This window comes from Brienomyrus brachyistius, chromosome 11, assembly GCF_023856365.1.
Source record: "Brienomyrus brachyistius isolate T26 chromosome 11, BBRACH_0.4, whole genome shotgun sequence".
Taxonomy (NCBI): Eukaryota; Metazoa; Chordata; class Actinopteri; order Osteoglossiformes; family Mormyridae; genus Brienomyrus; species Brienomyrus brachyistius.
This window is the reverse complement of record NC_064543.1, coordinates 26,605,040-26,629,660: the sequence shown is the minus strand read 5'-3', so window position 1 is coordinate 26,629,660 and position 24,621 is coordinate 26,605,040. Positions and strand designations below refer to the sequence as shown.

Genomic DNA, 24,621 nt, shown 5'->3' with positions numbered 1-24,621 from the left:
CAGTTCAAATTAAACTCCAGTTAAGAATGGACTGTTTAAAAACAGAGCATGCTTAGTGTTTGGTCTGAGAACTTTAGTTATTGGAGTAAAACAGGAAACTTTATATACTACTCTGTACAGAATTATCCAGCAAATTATTACTACTACGGAAATGGGCAAAAAAAATGATCTTATAGAAAGTGAGGGGAAAAAAAACTAACAAAATACTGTGTTGACCGGGAAAATACATCCCTAAAAAATGTGTATGAAAAGTGGTGTCATATCGGGGTCTAGACAAAAATGGTAATAGATGGCAGAAAATACAATATTTTGTAATGGGTGCTTTGACTAATGGTAATATAGATTTGTTGTAAGATTTCTTGCGTGAGCCCAAGTCAAAGTGTCATGGCAGATGCGTGAGAGCTGGCAGCCCAGGCAAAGAGTATGTTTAGCCTGCATCCCTCTCAACTTCCCCGGCTGTACCGCTGCTAGCATTAAACCCATAGTGACTGTTAATGAAGATAGTAATATTCATTTTAAAAGAGCTGTCATATCAATTAATATTGCTCAACTTTTAACTGCATATTTCTTCACTTTCTTCATGTGGGTCAGCTGCATAAAAAACCTTCTGCGCCCTAAAAGGTTTGTGGAGTTAGTACCATCTCCCCCCCCCCCCAGCTTGAGATGGCTCAAGGGGCCCATGGAAATGACTATTCTGCTAAGTCCAGGCTCACTCCGGCTACCATCCAATTACAGGCACAGGCTTAGCCCATTGAGCCACACAGCGAACAGAGATAGACCTTCAAGGGCTGACAAGGCAGTGATGGTGTGGGCTGCAATTATCAGTGATGAACCTGTAAGACCTTACCAACTTGCAGATGGTGTAAAAATTAACCAAGATCTACTGCCAATTTGTAGAAGATGCCTTCGTCCAACACTGGTACAAGAAGTCAGCTTTCAAAAAGGTTCTGATATTCATACAGGACAATGATTCCATATTCCACAGATTGGCCAAGACAGACTTGAAAGTTGATCAAATTATGACGTGGCCTCATTCGTGGCTTGACTTAACCACCATTGCAAACTACTGGGCCTAATAAATATGAGATATGTGGCAAGCAGTGATGAGAAAAATCATAAATCATATATTCAGGTCATCGCCATCAGTTTCTAATTGCCTAATTGCACACACTGAAATTCAAGTGCTTTTTTGTCTGACAGATTAATGTAACATTTTCTCTCTAGATAAATTTACTTGGAGCAAAATGTCAATTTAATTTTATAAGTCTAACTTTTGCTAAAAAGTAAATACATGTATGCCTAATAGTTCTTCAAGCATTGTATGACTAATATATAATTAACTACAGGAAACAATACACAGTTTTCAGACTGGACCAACTGACATCAATAAAGATTGTCTGAAATCAAAACGGCACCACTGGCTACCCAGATACCAGCGGGCAGGAGGCCTGGAGAACCAGCTGAGCAGACCATCTGCGGGGGTTCCTCCTGACCTGCCCTGGGGAGGCAGCAGCCTGTTATGGGTAACCCCCACACCAGGCCAACGGGGAGACGTGGAATGATAGAGCTCCTCACTCAGTTACCCAGAAATGCTCACACACAAGACAACAAGACTTGGCCGTGTGATCGCTGAAGAACCAACAGCGGCCGTGAGCCAGGGAGGCGGCTAAGGGGCTGAGTTCAACAGTCGGAAGACTGGAGCTAGAAGCTCTGCCATTCCCGCCCCCCCCCCCAACCCCGAGCATCGTTGTCTTCAGTCGGATAGGCCTCTCTGACCATGAGACATAGGGCAGGAGCAGAAGGGCTAAATCGTCCAATCAGAGATTAATTTACAGCCGAGAGAGAGAGAGAGAGAGAGACTGCTCACTGCTAAAGGCTGATTCAACACTCACGTAACATTCATGTTTCCACTCTGTATATGTACACAGAAATGTTCATAGTTTTCTGGTCAAGCCACATGCACACGATGTGTTGCACTTATATGTTTATTAATAATAATATAAATTACTATTCTATTCCCTGCACACGTACAACAGTGAGGTTTGTGTGTTTCTCAATGGTTTACAAATTCAGAGAGCCAGTTCAGAAAGCTGCCAACTTTGCTCAGCTGGCTGGCGTGAGATCTTCAATTCGAGACAAGTCTGCACACACATGCACACGCTTTTACACAGATGTCCCCGTTTTATTACCTTGTAAATAGTACATGCTAGTGAATCAGTCATGCAAAGTGTGTCCAAAGCTGCGCAGTCAAATTTGGAGCACAGCAGGTGTTCGACGGCGGAGGCGCAGAGCGACGTCAAATGCGTGGTAAACGTCGGAGTGGACACTTCCACTGGTGCGTGTGCCGAGACGGATAAAGCGACCTTAGGAGCCCCATTCCATCAGCGTACGGAGCTACGCCTCCAGAGCCCTGTTTCTGGGTTAGTCAGAAGCCTAAATTTAAGGGTGCATGTACCATTACCTAGAAATCTGATGTTAATGGGATGGTCATGGCGACGATTCCTACAAGGCGGCTCAGTAATTAACAAGCAGAACAGGCAGGAAAATTATGTTTTTAAGTCTTTTTAATAGGAGAGACATGTGGATGTGGAGCCTGCAGGCGAACCCTGGATGCATTTACCCCACGCCGCACCCCTCCAACGTGGCACAACGAGCTGCTTACATGCCCCCCAGCCCCACACATCTGGGGAGACGTAGCTGCTCTCACCCAGCGAGGTGTCAGGGTGACCTGCCATGAGTGTAGAACCCTTTCAGAATGGAGGTGGCTTAAGCGCTTTTTCACACCCTCCCAACACCTCTGCCGTCACTGTCTGGCCTGGATTCATCCAGTCAGCAGTATCACAGCACATCACAAGTACACGCACCCCTCCACATAAACATGTTGAATGGATGTCCCCGACACCCCGACAGCACCATCGCTCGCCCTCGCCCCCCCGCAGCGGAGCATGCTGACTGGCTTATCGAACAGCCACCTGAGGTGCTCACTTCTCACCCTCGCACATAAGCCATCCAGACAGGCCGGCCAGGCCTCTCACAGGAGAGCCATTTTCTGGTCACTAGATTACACAAAAAAAAAATGCATATATTATGCAACTGTTACATTTCATTTACATTACTTTTTAATTAGCAGGTACTTTTATTCAAAGTGACAAGCAGGGATGATCCCTAATTATATAATTAATGCTCAATTGTATTTTACTGAGCTAATAAAAATACTAATGCTACATAAATGTGTGTAGAGGAGCGTCCTCCATTTAAATTGCACTCCACATGAACCTGGCAAGCTCTCAGATTCTCCATCCGTCTGAGTTTATAACACTGCTGCTCACAAAACAGGGTTTGTACGCATGCACCTAAGTATGACCTACCCATAGGAAGCTGCTCTCAAACAAAGCAGAGATTTCCGCACGTCTGAATGTGTGTTACACGTCAGAATAATGTCAGGTTGGCGAGATGAGTTATCCAGCCATTTGGGGCGTGGCTATGCAGTCAGCTGTTAGATGTTCCTATAATCTACCCTAAATGTCCAGTGTCAAGAGGCGTTTTATCAGGGATTTGCAGATTTCGCCACCTTCACTGCCCTTTAACTTTATCACACTTTACTCGAGCTCTGTAAACACACAAGACGGAACCGCCAGAGGCACTGTGAAGGGACTGTGGCAAAGCGAGGGCACTGCTGCAAAAACATCTCTTAGGTTAACTTACTGTGAAAAAAAAGAAAAAAATGCAATTTAACACCAGAAGTACAAACGTCATTGCATTTTTACATTCCTCTTTTATTATGGATGAAGGAAAGAAATGTGTCAGTCAAGTTGAAGTGGCTGGGGGGAGCCTTGGACATACTCCGAGCTGGCAGAGGGACGCCGGGCCCTGATTGGAGCAGCCAAAGCAGAGCCACCCAGCTCGCAAACAGGTGCTGCCAGATTTGTTGGAGTGGAGTGAGTAGTCTAGTCTGACCTTTGTCTAAACTCTACTGCCCCACCCACCCCGGCCGTGCTCAGCGCACCAAAGTCATGCCTACATGTGCAGTATGGCACGTCCATGCCCTAGGCATCCGCAGATATGCTCTGGTGCAGCATAAAGCACATGCAAGAGGCTGCAGGGTCATCTGCAGCAATGGTCTTATAAAGGAGCAGCCGTCTGGAAGCAAGGTCAGGTGAGCAGCCCGATTATTCACTGCAACTGTACCCAGCCATTTTTTCTCTACCTGCACCCTGATACCCAGCTGTACCCAGCCCCCACCCCCCCAAACCGCTTACATCACTCCCCCAACCCCCCAAAAAAGCCGGCCTGACATATACTGGCAGATGCATTAATTTCCAAGGAACGAGGCACTGATTTAAAACAAAACACACTGTTAAACGTGGATCCCCCCCCCCCACACAATAATAGATTAGATTACATCGTGCACAAATTGGCTACAGCTGGCTTGACGTCAAACGAAAATAAAATCCCAACAAGCTTATCAGCAGCCTGAAACAAAGCAGGTGCGAAGTGACTGGCATGCAGGACGCGTGGGAGCCTGTACAGGGCCTCGCCAGGGGAGGGGTCTCCCAGGGAGCTCTCTGTAATCTGAGGCCTTGCACCCCCCTCCTTGGCGACTTGCCAGGGCGAAAAGTGCCTTCATAATGACAAACACATGTTTGCAGGAAAATCAAAAAAAGAAAAAAAAACGCAAGCTGTGAGCTGAGTGAAGGTCAGATCTATGACGTCAAAGGCAGACTTTCTCAGACAATGGGCATGTTTCAAGAGCACAATGGCGGTGGCTGCCGTCGCAAGCAGAAATGACGCTGCTGGGGCGCGTAGCCTCGGGCCAAGTCCCGCAGACACAATACAAGACTAAACACATTCCTCACATCCACTCTGGGGTCTGGAAACAATGATGCTGCCATTACTGTCTACTGTATACAGAACGGAGCAAGTAAATACAACCTAGGGGCAGATTAATCATTACAAGTCCCCTTCTTCAAGAAGCCAAAAGGTCCCCTACCCCCAACATATTTTAAACATAAATGGTAAATAACAATGGTAACTTTAATGCTATGTAAAGGTAAATTATATTTAATTTGCTCTGGTGTTTGGAGTTTGCCCTAACTGGGGGTGTTTGAGAATTTTTTCCTTTCACTTCCGAAAGTGAAATCTTAAGAACTAGCTACTGTTTAGAACAACATTTACTACAACAGTATTGATGTTGGACCACTGGCAGAGATGTAACAGACAGGACAGAAGTGCATCACGTGACCCCTAAGGCCAGCTCCTGTCTGGCCCCCCACTCCTGAACCACACTACACGTTACTCCACTCCAGCCTTCGCCGCTGGGGGGTTTTTCCCCAGGCCACGCTGCACTGACAAACCCAGTGACACTGGAGTACTGTGGAAGGATCTGCATTTTATCGTCAGTCCTCCTGAACAGGGAGCTGATCTTCTGACTGATGAGCCTCTCTGAAACACCCCGATTCAGGGTGGGGGACCTCCAGTTAGCCGGCACATGAAATGTGAGGCAGAGGCGCCAGCCGGCAGGAAGTCTGCCGTCCACAGCGACACAGTGAGGCATTCGAACGCCTGAGTGATGGAAGCCTGGCCACTGATGGTAGTGCGTATACACAGTCCAGGAATGCGGCGGCAGCGGCGGCGGGGACAGGCTGGCCAGGCGTCTCACTTAGAGCCACAAAGATCCTGACTCTGCAGGAACAGGATGTTGTGAAACGTGACCCATATCTGCATTCACAGCACGCTAAACTCCATTTCAGCTATGCCTGCTGCTGCAGAAGTTTTTTTTTTTAAAATGCACTTAAACAGAGAATGTTCAACTGACTGGGAACACGGTTACTTGCTAATGCATGCTTCATATTCTCGCAAAATCAGGAAATTTCATTCCCTGGGGAAATACTGATATTTAATGAGTGCTTAGGAGACTTAAGATTATAGGTAAGTAGCTGACCTACTGACCCCATGCTGGGTAGCCGGCAGGCTTTGGCTCTGCAAGACTAAGAGGAGCTCCTGAAGGCATGAGGGCTCAGCAAAAGCACAGCCTGATGGCCACATCCCAGCACGCCTTGCGCTCCCTGCACATCGGCCAAAGCCGTCAAGGGCTTGTAAGATGGACAGGAGAAGGGCTCTGGCCATACAGCTCCATGCCCAGTACAGAATAACTAGACGGCCATGGATGTTTCTCCAGGAGCCATGCTCCTGGATTTTGAGGTTACAATTAAAATACAACCAGCTTTCTCCCATAAGCCCCAGGCTCACTGTGACCCTGTCCCAGAATCATAAGGCACTTTGAATGGCAGCCTATCACAAGACACACACACATCCCCACATACTGTCACACGCACTTCAGAGAAACCACTGCATTTAACTACATGGCTGGGACTATGGGGGTAAACAGGTGAACGTGGGGAAACCGTGCAAGACTCCACACACAAAGCCACATATACGGACGCTCCACTACTTATGAACTTTCAACTTACGAACTTTCAGGCATACCAACGACGAGGACTGCAAGTTCAAATTGTGTTCTTTGGTCTCCCGTTTTCTGTCCGCAACATCAAATTTTGTTATGTGCGTCAATTCTGCCTAATGTGAATTCTGCCCGCTACTCCCGCCGCACAGCAGCATAGCATGCGGACTCCCAGCATCCCAGTTCTTTGTACTTGTGTATCGGTAAGACGTGCTCTCTTGAGATGAGTTTCCTTTTTTTACTTTTACTCTTGAGATTAAAGTTTACTTTACATTTTTATTCTGAAATATTCTGTGCATCCATTATCCATTTTTATTTTATGTATCATTAGTAATGTGTTTTAGGATAATAAAACATGTATTGACTTTATATCATACTTGCTTATGCATGTAGATTTGTGTACCCTTAAAACGATGTTGAATAAGGACTTACGAACATTTCAAGTTACGAACAGCCAATCGGAACGTAACTCGTTCATAAGTAGAGGAGCATCTGTCTAGCTATAATAATGCAGAAATTATTGCTGTTATCCGACTGACCAGGAAAAAACAAAATCAGGTCCAGATGATTCCAGGGGGTCTGAACATCTGCCTTGCAGGTCTCTGAGCTTCCAAAAGGATGGGATTTAGGAGCCCAGCAAGATGGCAGGCAAAGCCGTCCTGACCGCCCAGTGCACAGGTTCCATTTTCCATTGTACAGTGTCGTTAAAATTTCGTCAGATTAACCCTCAGCCTTTTCCATTGCTGAGCTACATTATCTCAACAAGCGTGAGGCAAAGGGCTGCTTGCCAGTGCATTATCTGTGGCATTCTGTATCATGAGAAAAAGAAAAGTTCATTCTTGATCTTGATGAACACTGTTTTCATAACACTGAAATGACTCCAGCCTTGCGAACAATGCCGAAAAGGCAGAGTGTGCAGAGCATTTCATACAGGCTCCAACTTCCCACCACGAAAGAGAAGCCTGAGAAAACCCCTAACAAACTGCCTCCATCGTCCCTTTTCCTGAAGCCTTGCAAACAAACCCAAAATATACCACTATACTGGAATACACCCATGGGCCTCTCATTGTGGTCGTGATTGGGGGGGGGTGACTATATTTGGATAAAAAAAAAATAATAAGGCATGAGTCCATCTTAATCTATCAACACATGTAATGTGGGTGTTTACAAAACCTTCCAGAAAGGCAATTCTATGAATCACTCTGAAAATGTGTTGGTTATGTTAGTGCCATAAAATACCAACTGTTAGCATTTAAATTACTTCTGAAATTTTCTTCTGGATGAGCAACAAATCCTACATAACACCTGTCTGAACTACTGCGTTATCTAAGAATCACATTCATAAGAAGCAGGGAGACAGTCACGTCATTCATAACTATATTAAAGTAAATTTGATGTAGCTGTCAGCAACAATATGATCAATCAAAGAGTGTTTGAGGGTGGTTTTTATTTCTCGAAATGCTTTAGGTGGACAATGAATATGGCACAATCTCATAAGATTCCAGTTCTTCACTTCTCACTAAGAATACCCTGCAAGAGTAGCACAATGAAATTAACAGCATGACACGGTTTAATTAATTTACTTTGGGAAATACAACCAGAACACAGGGGCAGATCTGGGTGAACCACTTATTCTTATATAGAAAATACAGCAAAAGGCGCCAAGGCCTAGTTAATAAGAATATGCATAGGATGTCATGTGTTAAGAGGACTTTTCGGCAAGGAGAGACGCAGTCTCTGACGCAAAGTTCCAGCGGCGTCTGTGGTAGGCGGTCTCTGCTTCTGCCCTTAATCTCACCAGAGTCACCGCATCCTTTGCGGGGGATTTCACACTTGCAGATCTGCAGCAGGGCAGAGAGGGTCTCCCTCACACTTCACAGAAGCATCAGAATATACCGCTTAAAATGCACACAGGATTACGCGAAAGTCAATAACCACAAATGACGGACAAAGGGCCAAAAAAATAATAAATGCTAAGAAACAACATCACATGTTACAGCATTAAGAATATTTCTTATACATAACTGGGTGTTTTTACACTCAGTGGCTGTTTTATTCAGCACCCCTACTCAGTGTCAGGCATGGCCTGCTTGCATCTTCAGTATCATTTTGGGCATATGGAGAAGCCTTTGTTCTTATTTCAGTGCTCTCCTAACAAATTCACCTCTTACCCATTAATAAGGTGTTTTGGGCACAGAACTGCCACTTACCAGATGTTTTTTTTTTTTTTTTTTTATCTATCACCCCACCCTCAGTAAACCGCCGAAAACTGCAATGTGTTTCTGAGAAAACCACTACATCCTTAACCAACAAAGAGAGCTTGGAGCTGGAAGCCACTCATCTGCGTGGAGGAGCATCCTCCCTGCATTCATGGGCAGGGGTACCTCAAACTGACCACTGAATGTAAATACAAGCCAACCTGTAAGACTTCATTCTAAAAACATAATAAAATAAACTCCCCTTTGTAGCCAAAACCAGAGAACTGAAACATCATAAATCGACGTTGCATTGTTGCACCAACAGGAATAGAGATTTTCAATCGCCTGTATACATTTTGGCACATGCATCCAACAGCTGGCCATCAGGCCTCATCTGCGCTTTTGTAGTCTGAATGCCTCTGGAGGTCAAAAGGACATGGCAGATTGTATCAAGAACCAAAACAAGGTCATTCCATTCTGCTTTCAGAGCTGACACTGGCTACGGGATTGATTCATTTGTTACTTCACTAGGTGCTACATTTTTTTGGAACCCATGTTTACTGCTTTTGTATGTGTATTAGTTTTATATTGATTCTTAATGCATTTTACCATTAGTTAGGTAGGTAGATAAGTTTCAATAGGCAAACATTTGGGGGTGTGGAACGGATTAAATTCATTTACATTATTTCTTATGGGGGAAATTTGACTTAGAACTCGATCAGACTTCTGAAACTAAGTTCATGCTCCAAGGTACCACTGTGCTAATTATAATATTACTATTACTATTATTATTACTATTATTATTACTATTATTACTATTATTATTATTATTATTATTGGAGAGGGACAACGTACTGGAGCATATTTGTGCATACTTTGCAGATGTTAAAATGGCTAGACTGTCAGGACAGAAAAAATACAAAAAATTAAAAGCACAGGTGAAAACCGTTACCCGGGATTCCATCAGCCTAGAGTGTGCAGGCTTTGCACACAAAGGCAGGAATTCTACGCATAGGATGAGATATCAAAAGTACACTTCGACCCCCCCCTCGAGCAGCGCTCTGCAGGAAGCAGGATCTGTGACAAGACGGTGGCGTGACCTGGTTTTGGGTGAATCTGTCACTGAGCCATGCCACAGTACATGCGTCATGCGGCTGAAACAAAGTCACAAGGGGTCCTGACGGGGCCCCCCCGTCTCCAACCCGTCCCCTGTCCGTACTCATAACGTCACCCGGCACCCTTTCCCCCTGAAGTCATTTTGACAGAGTTCGGAACTCCTTGTTCTTGCGTAATCCTGGGGGTTTTTTGAGACCTATATAGAGCAGGTTCAGTAGCGGTAATCTCTGCTCAGCCACTGGATCGCTTCCCACCCTCGGCAGCCGACGTCGGCCAAAAAGCCGAGAACTGTGACCCTATGCAGCCAAACTCGTGACCCCTGGAGAACACAAGTGCACTTCCTATCAAAAAGCCTTTATAGTATTTGCTTAAAGCTCTAGCAGCTTAAAATTCACAGTGCAAGAGTAGTCCAGTGAGATATTCTTACACTAAACAGTTTATAAACAAGGGCAAACCCCCACAGCTACATTTCCTACATCATATCCTGCCTCATGCCTGATACTTCCTGAAATAGGCTCCACGCTCACCAGCACCCGGCAATGCATTACAGAGCCCTTATCCAGATCATTCCAACTGTCCTCACAGCAGTGGGAGATGTTCCCATTCAGCTGTTCCCATCTCTGATTTCAACGGCGACTGTCAGCAGAAAAGAAACAAAAGTAAACTAGACAGTCTGTTTGATATCTAAAGCAGATCATTAAGGAGATGGGAGTCTCAATGACAAGATGCATGCCCATGTACGCCTGCAGGTGGGGTGGTGTGGGGGGGGGCTAATCACTGCCTTGCGGTTCCGGCCCATCCAGGGGGGTCTGCCCTCGGTCGTCAAACACACTCCGTCATCTGTGCCGGAGGGCTGACGTTCACAGTTGCCTGGTAACTGGCTGCTGCTGTAAAAGTCACTGCACTGACACAGTTTTCAGAGGCGGCGTACGAGGAAAACTGACAAACGGGCACAGATTTAAGGACAAAAGGGTGCATGAGTTCAGCCTTTAAACCCCGCAGCTCTCACACTCAATGAGACGCCAACTATTCCAAACGTAAAGGTTCAAAGACGTTTAAGTTCAGCTTCAGTGGCAGCTTACAGTACTCGAAGGTAGCATATTATAAACTGCCTGACACTAGTTGGTGTCATGAAGTTCTGAGGCTGTGTGAAAAGGTTCGATAAAAGGCTCCTTCAAGTGTTATGACTGCTGGGTACGCTATGAATCAGGGGCTTCTACAAGAAACCACACAGGAGAAATACTGAGTAAATTGGATAAAAATAAGTTACCCAATAAGTTAAGCACACACATGCACACACACGCACAGTGTCTCATAATCGTCTCCTCAAGTGACTGACCCTACAGAGGTTGGGCAGGGCATTTAAAAAAGAAAGGAAAAAAAAAAAACAGGTTTCAATTACGCTAAAGGCGCTAACTGCACAATTACACTAGCATGTAGCCTACAGACAACCTACGCGTGCAAAAAAAGACAATTTAGTGCTTTTCACAGGAAATATGGCCGTTGTTGCAGTAAGCATTTTCACCAGTCGTGTACAGAAAAATAAAATGGGTTCAACTACTCCTTCCAAGCAACTTGGAGGGCGGGCCTGAACAGCTGGTCACTTCTCGCTGAGGCCGCCCCACTGGTTCTGTCAGACAACCTCAGAATTGGGAACAGGGCATGACCTCAGTCATGCCCCCCCCCCCAACCCCACTCCCCACCCCACCCCACAGCCGCCCTGATTTAAGACTATTAAAATTATCACACAGCCTCACAGAGCACAAACATTGACAACATACGCAGTGCAGCGATACAAACTCAGCGTCAGCCATGATAGAGTCTAGCCCTGCAAAGTTGCTGTCGGTATTAGAGAGTTCCAAACTAATTGCTGATCGTCATGACGCAAATGGGTTTCCAAGGGAACGCTCAGAGTTGCGGAGCTACTGCTCCAGAACTTCCTCCTCTGCTCACCGGCTGATGACACAGTCATGCATCCCGTTTCACTCAGCAGCCAGCCAATGGCGGAGCAGCAAGGATTAACCCTTTCACTACATCATTCCACCCCACTGCAACCACGTGCACAACACATCAACATTTCAGATATGATTTGATAAAACAAATTTCGCTAGCCTTACATTACTATTAAGTATGCTGACTGGTTAATTAGTATCACAACCACAGTCCCCTTTAGATCAGTACTGTAAATCTGTCAACAATATCATCTACTCAACAAATACACGATTACGCGTTTAAAATGCCCGTCACGGGCTACTAGACTCAACAGTGAAGTATGCATCCCTGGCTCCCAGCCAGATCCTGGTCATTACCTGCGTAAACTGTGACAGGAGCCAGCTCTAACCCAGCTCTGGTAAAGACCAGCTTATCTGAGCTGTTTACCCTGCACTCAGCTCACTGTGGATTCAGTATCAAAAAATGGTCTTTGTTACAGCTTGTAGGAGGGTACTCATATTCTGTGTAAATGCACCAAAATTCAGACAAGTGCTGACAGCAATATTGTTACTAGAGCTGCTATCACTGTTTTTATTTTTTAATTACTCATATTAAAGCAACTCATAACCTATTATCCATATATTTACATTTCTTCATCATAAAAATTAAGAGGAAAAAAAATCCATTTATTTACTTATACTATACTTCATTGTTTTAATTTTGAAATTAAACCAGAACCAGAAACTGGTTGTAAATAATTTTAAAATATATATTTTTTGATTTTGTTAGGCAGTGTGAACTTCCATGTCATTAGCGACTTAAGAAGGGGAAAAGAAAGAGAGAAAGAAAGAAAGAGAGAGAAAGAGAGAAAGAGAGAAAGAAAGAAAGGAGACACAACACCTTTGAGCTCTCTTGGTTAGGAGGCACTGAGAGCTACATCCCAGCAAACAGGCTGTTATTTTGCCTGGGGACAGCAGGGGATTTCCAGTCACACACACACGCACACTCATCCGTCACCAGGCAGTGACGTCAACATTATATCACTTCACGCTGCTTTCCAGACAGCGGGCGGGACACCTGCAGACCTGCCCGGCCACAAGTGTTAGCTGGTTGGTTCACTTGATGCAAGACATTAACAGCCAGCAAAGGTGAGACGATATATACAAATGCCATTCAACAGGTTTGGCTCAAATATCACCTGGATTTCAAACAAGCATTTTAGCTCTGAAATTATGCATTAATTCTTTCTCCTGTTAAAAAAAATCTGTATAACATTTTATGATTCAGAAAGAGAGAAATAAAGGCCCACTTTTAAATGGGACACAATAAATGGCAATTTTCTTATTTATATTTATTCACAAGCACATAAATGCTGGACAGACAGGCATACGGGAGAACCTAATCCATGTACATGGGTATGTGTTACCAGTCAGCAGAAGTAAACATGGATTCATTAGAGTTCTTAACGCACGCCGTGGAATCAGATTTCACAGCCTCATGGGAACTGGATGGATTGGGGGGGGGAGGGGGGGGCAGCCCCAAGGGATCAAAATCCTTGGTCCCCTCCATGCCTTACACAGGGATGGGGTACAGGACACTCAATGGAAAGCTGTTCCCTCCTCTGTCCCATGTTAGGCAAACAATTTCAATGCTCTGGATAAAAGTCACAGATACATCAATAAAATGTAAATAAGTTCTCCATGCAAAGAAGCACTTCTGGTTTGACTTTCAGCTCCAACCGCACCGCATGGCAGCGTCTTTGTACGGTAACTCCACCCTTAAAAGATCACTCAGGCACTGCTTACAGAACTGAGACTGAAATATAAAAGAACTGGCTTTCTGAAATTTGGTCTACATTTTCATTCGACAAATGTTGTTGTGGTTACACTCTTTCATTAGAATAATTTCCTGCTGGAGACCACTGGGCTTTTTTCAATGAATCTTCAAATTATCTCTATTAATCTTTTGTAGTCTCACACTTCCTGTGTTTCAGTAGCAATCAGACAGATAAATCTAGGATGCATAAATAAATTCCCAGCCTGATCTGCTTTTTAATACCAACCATCAGCACACCCAACTGGAAGAACAATTTGCTGTCACTACAGGGTAGAAAATGTGCAAAAGATTGATTCTACACATAACTTTATTCGATGGTTGCATTCACCTGGACAATACACTCATAACTCCTCGCCTGTCTTAAATGAAATTAAAGAAAACTACCAAAAACTAGCTTTACACGATTCAGTCTTTAATGGCTTCCTAAGCAGTACTCAGCCAGGATAATGCATAAAATTGGCTAGTGTCTTTATATTCAGCCATATTTTGTATATTAAATGCCTGGCAGATGTGTTTTAATTTTAAACAGGTTTGACAACAATCCTAATACATTGTTTTTAAATGAACTGCTTGTAAATAAAGTTTAGAATTCTGTTCAGCTATATTCAAGATCTTTAATGTCTCTGCTATATTTCTGGAATTAAACATTTATTTTTGAGTGCATTTCTTTACTTAATAATGTGATATGACTGGGTGCTGTCTGAATTACCCAGGGTGCTTTGCAGGGATCAGCAGGGCTGATATACCAACCTGTTTACGCCTGTACCACCCCCAACCACTGGAGTTAAAGCTGACACGGTCCAGGCAGTCGCCTGTGTAACCCATGCTCAGAAATGACAAACACCTGCTATAAACACTCGCCACCCAAGCCCACCCCACACTACCCCCTCGATTAAACGCATGAAAGATGTGACGTGAGCAGCCAAAGCTCAGTTGGCCAAAGCCACAATCACACACTGCCACGAGGATGAACTGACAGAAAGTCTTTACCACAACATTAGACAACCGGAAAATTCATTAACCAAATGACAATCAGCACTGTGACGGGTTTATCTCCAACTTGGAGAGTTTACACTTTACCATGTCCAGCTAGATTTTACCCATTTCGTCCATATCTAGCTTGAAATTTAACCAAAATTCAGGTACCAAGTACTTTCCTAAGAGCAGTCTCTCGCCGAGTTCTGAACCTGACAATTTTCAAGCACAATTTCAGTTTTGTTTTTTTTTTTTTTAAACTACCAAAAATATCACTGTATTCATCATGCCCTTTTTGCATAAAGGCATGACAAATATCATGAAAAACAAGTGAAGAACAATGGATTACAGTCAGACTTGAAAAACAGGAATCGTTTCACTCGCATTTGGTTAAACCCTGGCCCAATGCCTTCTTGCATTGCTTTAAAATAATCAACAGCCAAATCCCCCCCACCCACCCCCTCATCAACTTTTTCTGTTTTTCCTTCTGAGATTGGGTGAGTGGTCAGTGAGATAAGCCATTTCTGCTGACCAGTAGCCTCACTCAAACATCACACTGTGGCGTTCTGCAGTACTGGTAAAGAACGCCAAGCCTGCCAGTCCACGGGAAACATCCCACAAAACAAAGGAGGCAAACAAACAAGGCCGGCTTCTGACATCAAAGGTGACGCTCACACACAGGGGAGTGTTATCCTGTGGTTGCTAGGATCCAGAGCCTATAAACTCTGCTAATCCTTTTGCGTACCGCCGGCCGCATTTTGATCCTTTCAAACTGATTGGTGGAGGGGCGTGGTGAGCAGGCAACGGCAAAAGCTTGCGTCTGTCAAGAAAGCGTAACAGGTGCTGAGGTCATGCATACTCTGAACTCAGAAGGCAACTAATAAATGCCACACTTAAATGTGCAGAAGACCTGCAGCAGAAAGCTTACTTTAAAATCAGCCCAGTTATGCTACGTGTCTGTGTGGATGCGTATGGAGTCTCGCTGTGATCTAGCTGACAGCAAGCCCATAGTCTGCCTGTCGTGTTTAATCAGGCTTGGAAAGCAGAAGCCCCTGGGAGGCACTCTAACATGTGTCCTCTGTATGTCAAACAAAGCTACAATACAATATGCTTTGCAACTCGCCACACAACCATGCAGCTTAGAGGTATGGCAATATGAGAAAGACTGCAGAACATTCAACATCTGATTAGCTTGTTAGGCAATTTATTATCATCATCAGGTTAAATATTGCCAATAAAATATTAAGCCATAGTGTAGTACTAGATAGTCCTAAGTCACTAATTCCAGTTTGAATGTTTAAGCACCGAAAGGGCAAATCCATTTATGACCTTATACATAGTTATGCAATTCATGTAACTACAACCTAAAAAAACTCAAAATCTTCTACATGGTATCATATTTAACAATTTATATCTAAATAAAGCATGAAAAAAAGAAGTTAGTGTCATTTCTCATACCAGAAAATAAGAAAATATACGGGTATGTTGGTGTGCGTGCATGTTTGTGTGTGTGTAGATGCTAGAACCATGACATCTGGCACCAACAACACATCACTGCATGCTTAAAAACCACTATGATCTCATATTTTAGCTGTTATAATGCTTACCACATAACAACTGAGCCTCTGAACCCTGTCTGGATGATGAATATATTGTTTCAGCCAAACGATTAGCTGTTCAGTGGAGCAGGCCATTTGTAATAATGAGCCAGTGTACCTAATGCAGTGGTGTATATGGGGGAAAAAGGGGCAAAGTGGAAAAGAATAATTTTACAAGCAACACTTGAAGAACAAACCAGGTAAATGACACAATTGGAGATATAAATAAAAGGTTTCACAATGTGAGGTGACTAACACAAAGACAATGGAAAAAGCTCCTCAGTCATCTAAAGAATGACCTGCTATTCATTCAGATCTTTCTCAAAGTTTAAATTGCCTGTGAAAATCAGGCTGACCGCAGTGTGAAAAGGCCACATAGATACTGATCAGAAAGCCATGGCATTACAAGCTGCTAAAAAGGAGCATGTGAAGTCAGCTTTGAGTAACATCACGGATGTCATACTGCTGCCTAGTTCTGCTTCAGCTCCTGTCTAAAACCCTGTTGCGTGCACCTGAGTACATGAAATCATGGTAGCACCTGATTTTTTCAAGCAGTTTTGGTTTTGAACTAATATTAGTGGAGTTTATCTAATCCTTAGCTTAAAGTTTTTCACTGTGAAGATCTTCTACCCAAGGAGAATTTATCCAGCTGAATTCACCTTGATCTAATGAGGCTACAGACCAGCAAAAGCGGAGGAACAACTCGCAAGACTGAGCAGCTGTCTAACGTCTAAGCGCGTCACGCCTCCCTTTGCTCGGTGGTGCGAGACCATGTCCAGCTGCAGGCAGAGAGCTCTGCTGGGTTGGACCTTGCTCTTTCCGTGAGCTTCGTTGTGCATCTTACCACTCCTCACGCTGCAAGCCGATGCCCCACGCTGAACTCTGACCTCCACACAGTCAGCCCTGGTGTGAGCACCATCCATAAATCTAGCTTTTGGAAATCGAAAAAAAGGCGATGAACTGTACTATTCTTTTAGATATCTTCAGAGAAGTTAACCAAACTGTCAAAATTATCTTCACAGCATTTAGATAATGAGGTTACTCATTCTCATGGACGGTGCTAACTGCCAAACATAACATCCAATGGGGTAAATAACAGAAATGTGTGTTTTGTGTCTTATTGTACACAGTTTTAGAAGGGGGCACGTCGTAAACTGTCACCATGGTGACGACCTGGGAAACGAAGAGCATGACCTCTTCTGGCTCACAGTAAAAAACTGCCCAGGAGCCCGACAAGTGATGCACCCAAGAGTGGGAGTCTGGAGAGCCCACCAGCCAGACTCCACCTGCAAATCTCTACCAAATTTAAAAAAAAAAAAAAAAAAAACAACATTTACATACCCTAATTTCCGTTTCACTCTTTCTCATCTATAAGAAAGGGTTTTAAAGCATGTTTCACTTTCAGAAAACCTTGTTTTTTAGCTAAACGACATCATCTGCTAATGACCGCTGACCAGCACCATGCAGTGTACACTGGATTTTATACACTCCAGGGAGATCCAGGAAAACTTTGACAAACGTTTGCCCTTTCCACAGAGCAAAAAAAAAAAATGTCACGGGCTACAGTTTCATGGGACACTTTGAACCCAAACCTCAAATTTCAGTTTGTTGTGTAGACATTGTACAGTAAGTCAACAAATTGCAGAAAAAAAATACACAACATTCAAGGACTAATATTACCCGTGACCCGACCAGGAAAAGCGGTAGGAGATGGACTGATGGATTATCAACCACGTGACTTTAGTGTAACTCACTGATAACTTCATAATGCAGTACTGACCTATTCAGAAAGTCTACTGAGTGACCAATAGCCTACCAGCAGAATCTCCATTTAAGTCATTTGTTTGAAACCTCTCTTAATTTATTGAGCAGGCCACACGAGAAAAACAAAATGACCTGAGAAAGTAACCTGCTCTTCATCTATTTGCCATGCACGGCACTATTATGTTCTCACTAACCCGTAAATATACTGTTAGGCAAACACAGTGTACCAGCCCCAGTCTTAAATAAATCAAGACATTTACACTAACGGATAAAACTGTGAAGGTCATGAAAACGTTTCTCCCAAACCAAAGAATAAAGACATTTCTACTTTTTGACACTCTTAGAGTTATTTTAATTTAAATAAAGTAGCAATACTATAAATTATATTGGCTTCAACAGCAGCAGTACAACACGATGGCATTGTTAGTATAGATACGTATTTAAAACTTGGCATCATCACCAATAAAATCGTTGTTTTTTATTTTGCCAGGATATCAAATTAATTAGCCTACAGGGAAAATGTGCTTTATTCCATCTGTCATCTTGATTCTGACATTTCGAGACAATTCGGGTGGAAATAAAATCATACCACTTGTTAACCTACGGGTAAGCTAGTATAAAAGCTTTCAGTTGTAATAAAAATAGAAAATTAAATGCGCAATAAACTCGAAAATCCAGCGGTCAGTTTTAAGAAGTGTAACAAAATGTTACCGTGCAATATTAACATGTCGCTAAGCATCAATGTTATTTTGAATTGAACTTGCATGTTATTTTCTGTACATTTTTAACCAATTAATTGCTTTATATTCTTCGGTTAATATGAACATCGTTTTAGATCAGCCTCCCAGGAACCACTAACGCTCTAGCGTACTGGTCTAACTGGTAGGCTAATATATTTCCGACCGCCTGGTTACAGAGCACACGAAAACCTTTACATATTTTTTACCCCATGCCTACCACATCCGACCCTTAAGCTGCTTATATTTCCCTTGATTACCAGCAACAATAAAAACAATAACCATGATGTTTTATAATTAAATATTATTGCGGAACTTTGAAAAGTTGATCTTTAATACACCGCATAACATTATGTAATAAATATCTACTATAGTCAACGCAAGAAAACTATTTACTTTATCTATATGGAGATAGAAAATCACTTTTGCAAATATTAGTCATATAATAAGAGAACAAAACTCCAATGCCTTCACTTCTTTCGGCATATTTTGAAGGTTTTACCAACGCGACCTACCTGCTCTTTGGAAATACAAGGCAGCGAAGGTCTCCGGGACGATTTACAGCTGCCATAGTAGCTGGCCGATGTTTCCCCCAGAGAAAAGCAGCTGGAGCGTCTCCTCGGCCGGATCACCGGCACCTTATCCTCCACAGCGGGGCTCCGCGCCGGGGGCGCGTCTCGGTGCGGGAAAAGGCGGTGGAAGTAGAGAGCCAGCAGAGCCCCGGAGACCCCGGCCAGGCAAGCCAGCGAGGGTCTCAGGTGCGAAGACAGGCACAGCAACCACACCGAAGCAGCGAAGAGCAAAAGCAGGACGCTGTGTTTGACTTTCAGCGTGGGGATCAGTGTGAGTGAGCCCACGCAAGCCAGCACGGAGAGAAGTCTGCCCATCACATGCATATGGTGCTCATCGTCCTCTGATGCCTGCCAGAAGTGTAAGAGCAAGAAGTCGCCGAAGAAGCACACGGCCGGCAGCAGCAGCCAGAGCCAGTAGCCGTCGCTTCTCTTCCTCTTTGAGTATAAGGTGAGGAAGAAGAAAGCGAGGCTTATTGCGAAAAGCGGAGCGATACGCCGTCCGAAGCCCGCAAGAAAAGTCAGTGGATCCGAGAAGCCGTACCTACTCCGCAAGTAGGTGCATGTAAGCAGAGACGCCGCAAAAACTGCAAAGGCGCCCGCATAAAGCACGGAAGCTCCCAGTTCGTTTGAGCCAAACACATCAATTTTACAACATCTGTACACTTTACATAAAATTCCCTTTCGGTAGTCTTGTTTTAAAGGAGTAACACAGCTCTTCACGTAGCCGTTCCTGTTCGCGTTACCAGCCCCGTCCTGGTGCTTGACTTTACAATGGAAAATATCTCCTTCTTCTTTCAAAGCCATGTTCCCAAAGTATATCCTTTAAAAGTTCCCTTTTTCCAACTTATTAGTGTGTTAACGCAGTCCTACAAGCGCGTCCCATGGTCACTGGAAGGTAGTCGAGCATTTTGGGTAAAATTAAAAGAAGGTGGAAATGTTTTTCCTAGAAGATGATTCTCTCTAGCACCACCAACAGGTTAAAAATCAAACTCTCCATAGTCTCCATGAACTTGACAGAGGCGTGCAATTTTTAGTGCCATTTATGAGCGATTTCACTTTCTTTAGCTTTAAGATTAAACCCCAAAAGCTGCAGCAACTATCGTTGCTGTTCTGATCATGTATGTATAACACATGAATTGGTGACCTTAAAAACCTCCACCTCCCTGGCATCACCTACAACTATGTATGTAATTTTTGATAATATGAGAAAGAAGTTTTATTGTAATTAGTGTTTGAACTCTCGGATCAATTCAACTGAATTATTTTGACACAACGGTATATAAATATGCATATAATTTTATATTGCCTAATAAAAACGGCCCCGTATATTCATTCGATGTTTTCAAACGTTAACTTTTTGCTTATATCCAGTATCCGGCATTCATGCTTTAAACTACAGATAAATATAACAACTTAAAACGGTAAATATACTAACTTTCTTGAGTATTTTTTTCTGTGATTTGTTAGTTATGTCTATATCTGCTCCAAAGCTCCACGAAAAGCAAACGAGTGTCAATTTGTAAAGGCAAGCAGGTTGTAGAGACGGGATGAATATAACGGTTGATCTTACTCTGATTAAAATGTTTCTGGAAGAACAAGTGAATTTTAGTATGTGGCCCCTATTATGGTAAGCGCTGACTATTCAGTTTAACTTAATTTGTTTTATTTGGATTTTTGCGTCACACGGGATGGACAGTGATTAACCATAAAGAAAGACTTCCAGAAACAATATTATAATTTAAATAAACTTCTAAACTTGTGTTTAGATTTTTATTTTTGTATTTTCCAACTTGTTCGTAACTAAATGAAGGGTACTGCTGGAAGTGATTTTGTTAACAGTTATCCAACTTCTGACATGTTTTCTCAGATGTCGGTTTTGAAACCCGGGACTTTAAATAAGTTAAATAAGATAAAAAAATTTTATCACCAAAAATCTACAATTGATTTGAGTTGCGGCTTATTGTAGGCCTACTGTATATTTCGCTAGTAATTTCGTTGTTTGTAAATCCTCTGTCAAGCATTCGTTAACATATAAATTGTTACTGGCATGTATAAATTTTGGGTAAAGTAACAGAATAATGGCGAAATAGGTGGCTACGAGACTGCAAACCAATATCACATATGACTGACATGAACTAATGCACATATTGTTATACTAAAATGGGGATATCATCAAGCTCTATTTTTGTTTCATAAAAGTAGGCTATGACAGTAATATAATAATTTAGATTTGTATTAACATCCTCTTTACTGTCTCAGTCAAATTAAGTATGCTACGGAGGCCGCAGAATAAGCTTCTGCCGATGTAGGGAGCTCTGTTTGAAAGTGGCATTTTTGTACTATTCATGGAAAATGAGGGAGAATATAATATTATAAAGTTTCTGCTTAAAGACGCTGTTTAGCATTTTGTTAACAATCTTTTGTCATAATTAGGGCCAGTATATCAGTTTCCTTGCTTGGATACTCAAAGTTTATCAATCAGCAAAAGTTAGGACAAAAAACAGGGATGGTTTGCAGTTTTTGCAGTACCTTGTGTGCACATCACTTTCGACAAAAGCATCAGCTAAATATATGTGTAAATGTTATTTTTTTTCCACTTGTATATAGTGAGAACTGAGTATTATTTTCAATGCTGGTTCCAAATTAAAGTGAAGCCATGAGATACATTCCAAACATTGGCTTTCCAGAGAGCTTAGTCAAAGCTACCTGCTCATCTGAAGAAAAATCTCCACGTTAACAACCACATGGTCACCTGCATCGCAGGCCTCAACACAGAAGCCAGGCTTCCAACAGTATCATCAAATGTACTGATGTCGCCACAGTTTTAGGTCTAATCACTTCAGCTTCCTACTGGGTGCTGGGAGGGAGCAAAAACGTGGACTGTCTGGGGGCCCCTGAAGATCTGGTTGGGAAATGCTAGTCTACGATGTATTCATTGGGATTGTTGACAAGGAAATTAAATTCACAATCTATGGTGATGATACTGACCCATTCCTTCTTTCTGCCTTGAAGAGAAGTCTCAAAGAAGGGTATATATTTAAACAGAAATGATAATAAGAATAGTAGTAAAGGTGGGATGGAGAAAACAAAGTGTAGGGGGAATACAGAGTACAAACAACCGTAACAAACATATTACAAGGACACTCATTACAAGGACATCAAACAACAAAGATTATAACAGCAACAATATCAACAACAATACTAATAATAATAATATTACAAATAGGTATTATATATGTAGCAGACACACACCCATGATTCTACAGATATACATGTTTATTTCAATTCCTATATCTATAACATACGCTAAAAAGAAATAATAATAATGATACTGATCGCTCAACCTCTTCTGTGCCCATTTTTGTATGTGCATGTGTAGGTGTGAACTGATTTGTCATTGGATGTGCTGACATTTGGGCCCAAGACGAAGGCAGGGGGAACCAGACAAACGAGGCCACCCCGCTGCCCCCAAGGCACAAGGGCCCAGCCCAAACCGAACCCCCCAATTTGCCTAGAAGGGCCCAGATCGTCCCAAGATACCCCGGACCGCCCATCAGGGCCCCACCATGGCGCAGCAGAGCCAAGGACCCACCGTCCACCCTGGCCAGGGCCGCCTGCATCCCCCCCATGATGGATTTTCCACCCGGCGGGCCACCCCACCCGCATAGGGCCAGAGACAGAGAGTTGGGGGGGGGGCCCTCAGCCACCCACTGCTTCCCCGTCCCATGTTATTATGTAGTGTGCATGTATATGTGTGAGAGAGCTGTGTGTTTATATCTACAATGCATTAAAATTAGTGGGTGCAGTTAGAGTATGAGGGCCCCACTGCAGATGGCAGAGTCCCAGATCCCTCTCCCTGCACCCCAAGGCCCTAATGTAGCATGGACTGTGTATATAACTAAAGTGCAAAAAATGGGCGAGCAGTCGAGGCATGGGCACCCCACCGCTGGCAGACAGCAGAGCCCCACTTGCCCCAACCCACCTCCTCAGCCCTAGTGTCATGTGGTGTCTAATGTGCAAGTATATATATATATATATATATATAAGAATAGTATATATATAAAATATGCATGGTGATTCATGGTCTGTGGAATCTGGCATGTAGCCTCCATCTGGATTATTTTTTATTTAAAAACTAGCATTTGGCTGATTAGTGTAATTGGTAATCCAACACACTCATTAAAAAGAGACCTGTAAAAGTGAACACAAAGCAGTGTGCCCAGAGAGGCTTGTGATGTGTAAAAGGTGTCAGGTCATCCATTCCAGCAGAGGAGGCTGTAGCACCATAAACAGATGCAGCTGCAGTAGAGAGAACCACAACAGGTGACCTTAACACCCCCCCCTCCCTGGCACCACCTACAGCCATGCATCTTATCCACTCTATCCTTGGCCTCCACTGGATTACCTGGTTCTCTGTTTTTGTGCCAATAAAGCCAAATATACAAATACAATTTAAAGATATTTTCATTAAAATGGCTGTATGTCCCTTTATCTGCTCTATGTGCATAATTTTAGTGTAATCATATTTCTAGTACATATTCAAATACAATTTGCATTGCACACTGAGCGTGAAAGAGCACTTAACCTTTTGGTGGTACCATTGTGGTGAAAGTGGTGTAAGGTTGCCAGGCTGGCTGCCAAATGAATGCTTTGGCAAACATAACACTTGTATGGTGTCAGAACTATGACTAGTACACATACAAACACACTGTACTGCTCAGCTAACTCTAATTAAACAGACATTTGTTTGACTACACAGTAACAAATTGTCCTATCTGCTACTGTACACAAAATGTGTAGTTAAACAAATGGTTGTCCTACATGCTTTTATTTGTGATTGGTCACAGTAGCTTGTAATGTTAGTTTGGGCCACATGCAGCACAAAATAATTACATAATAAGTTCACAAAGAGGAATTTCTGCCATGATCATATGATGCTACCCTATACTTTCCATTTCACTGGAATATTTGAAATGCAGTTCTATTCCTTGCTAAGATTATTGTTACATTTTTATAATGTACTGTATTGTTGTTACCGTTGACCTTTCATAATGATGGTTCTATGTTACTAATAAATTAAGTGTACGTACTCTGTGCTATACATGAATTTACAGTTGCCTATATACTTAAATATACTTAAAGACTTAGACATACAAATACTTACTATTAACTTGAAATGCCGGATACTTTCATTCCTACAAATTGAGATCACTTTAAAGTTATCACAAGCCATCCTGTTCATCAAACAGCAATAAATAAAGGCTTTGTATATTCTAAACAATTGGAAGCAAGAGTTTTACTCTCCATAAAAAGTCAAGGGTTATGCTTCAAAGTCCAGGGTTTAGCCCTGCCTGATGCCCTTTCTTGCATAGGACAGACTCAAGCTCCTCCCTGACCAGGATAAACCATCGGAAGATGGATTGATGGATGGAC

At 42.9% G+C, this 24,621-nt stretch overlaps 1 protein-coding gene across 1 annotated transcript in view; it reads right to left on the bottom strand.

The window, feature by feature from the left end:
* Window positions 1-20,143, bottom strand: part of LOC125751682 (cGMP-inhibited 3',5'-cyclic phosphodiesterase B-like) — a 39,333-nt gene extending 19,190 nt beyond the window's left edge. Inside the window, exon 1 of the mRNA XM_049030832.1 lies at window positions 19,132-20,143. Within this exon, the coding sequence (XP_048886789.1) occupies window positions 19,132-19,992 (861 nt within the window). The 5' untranslated portion in view covers window positions 19,993-20,143. The remainder of the gene's footprint in view (window positions 1-19,131) is intronic.
* Between the last annotated feature and the right edge of the window lie 4,478 nt (window positions 20,144-24,621).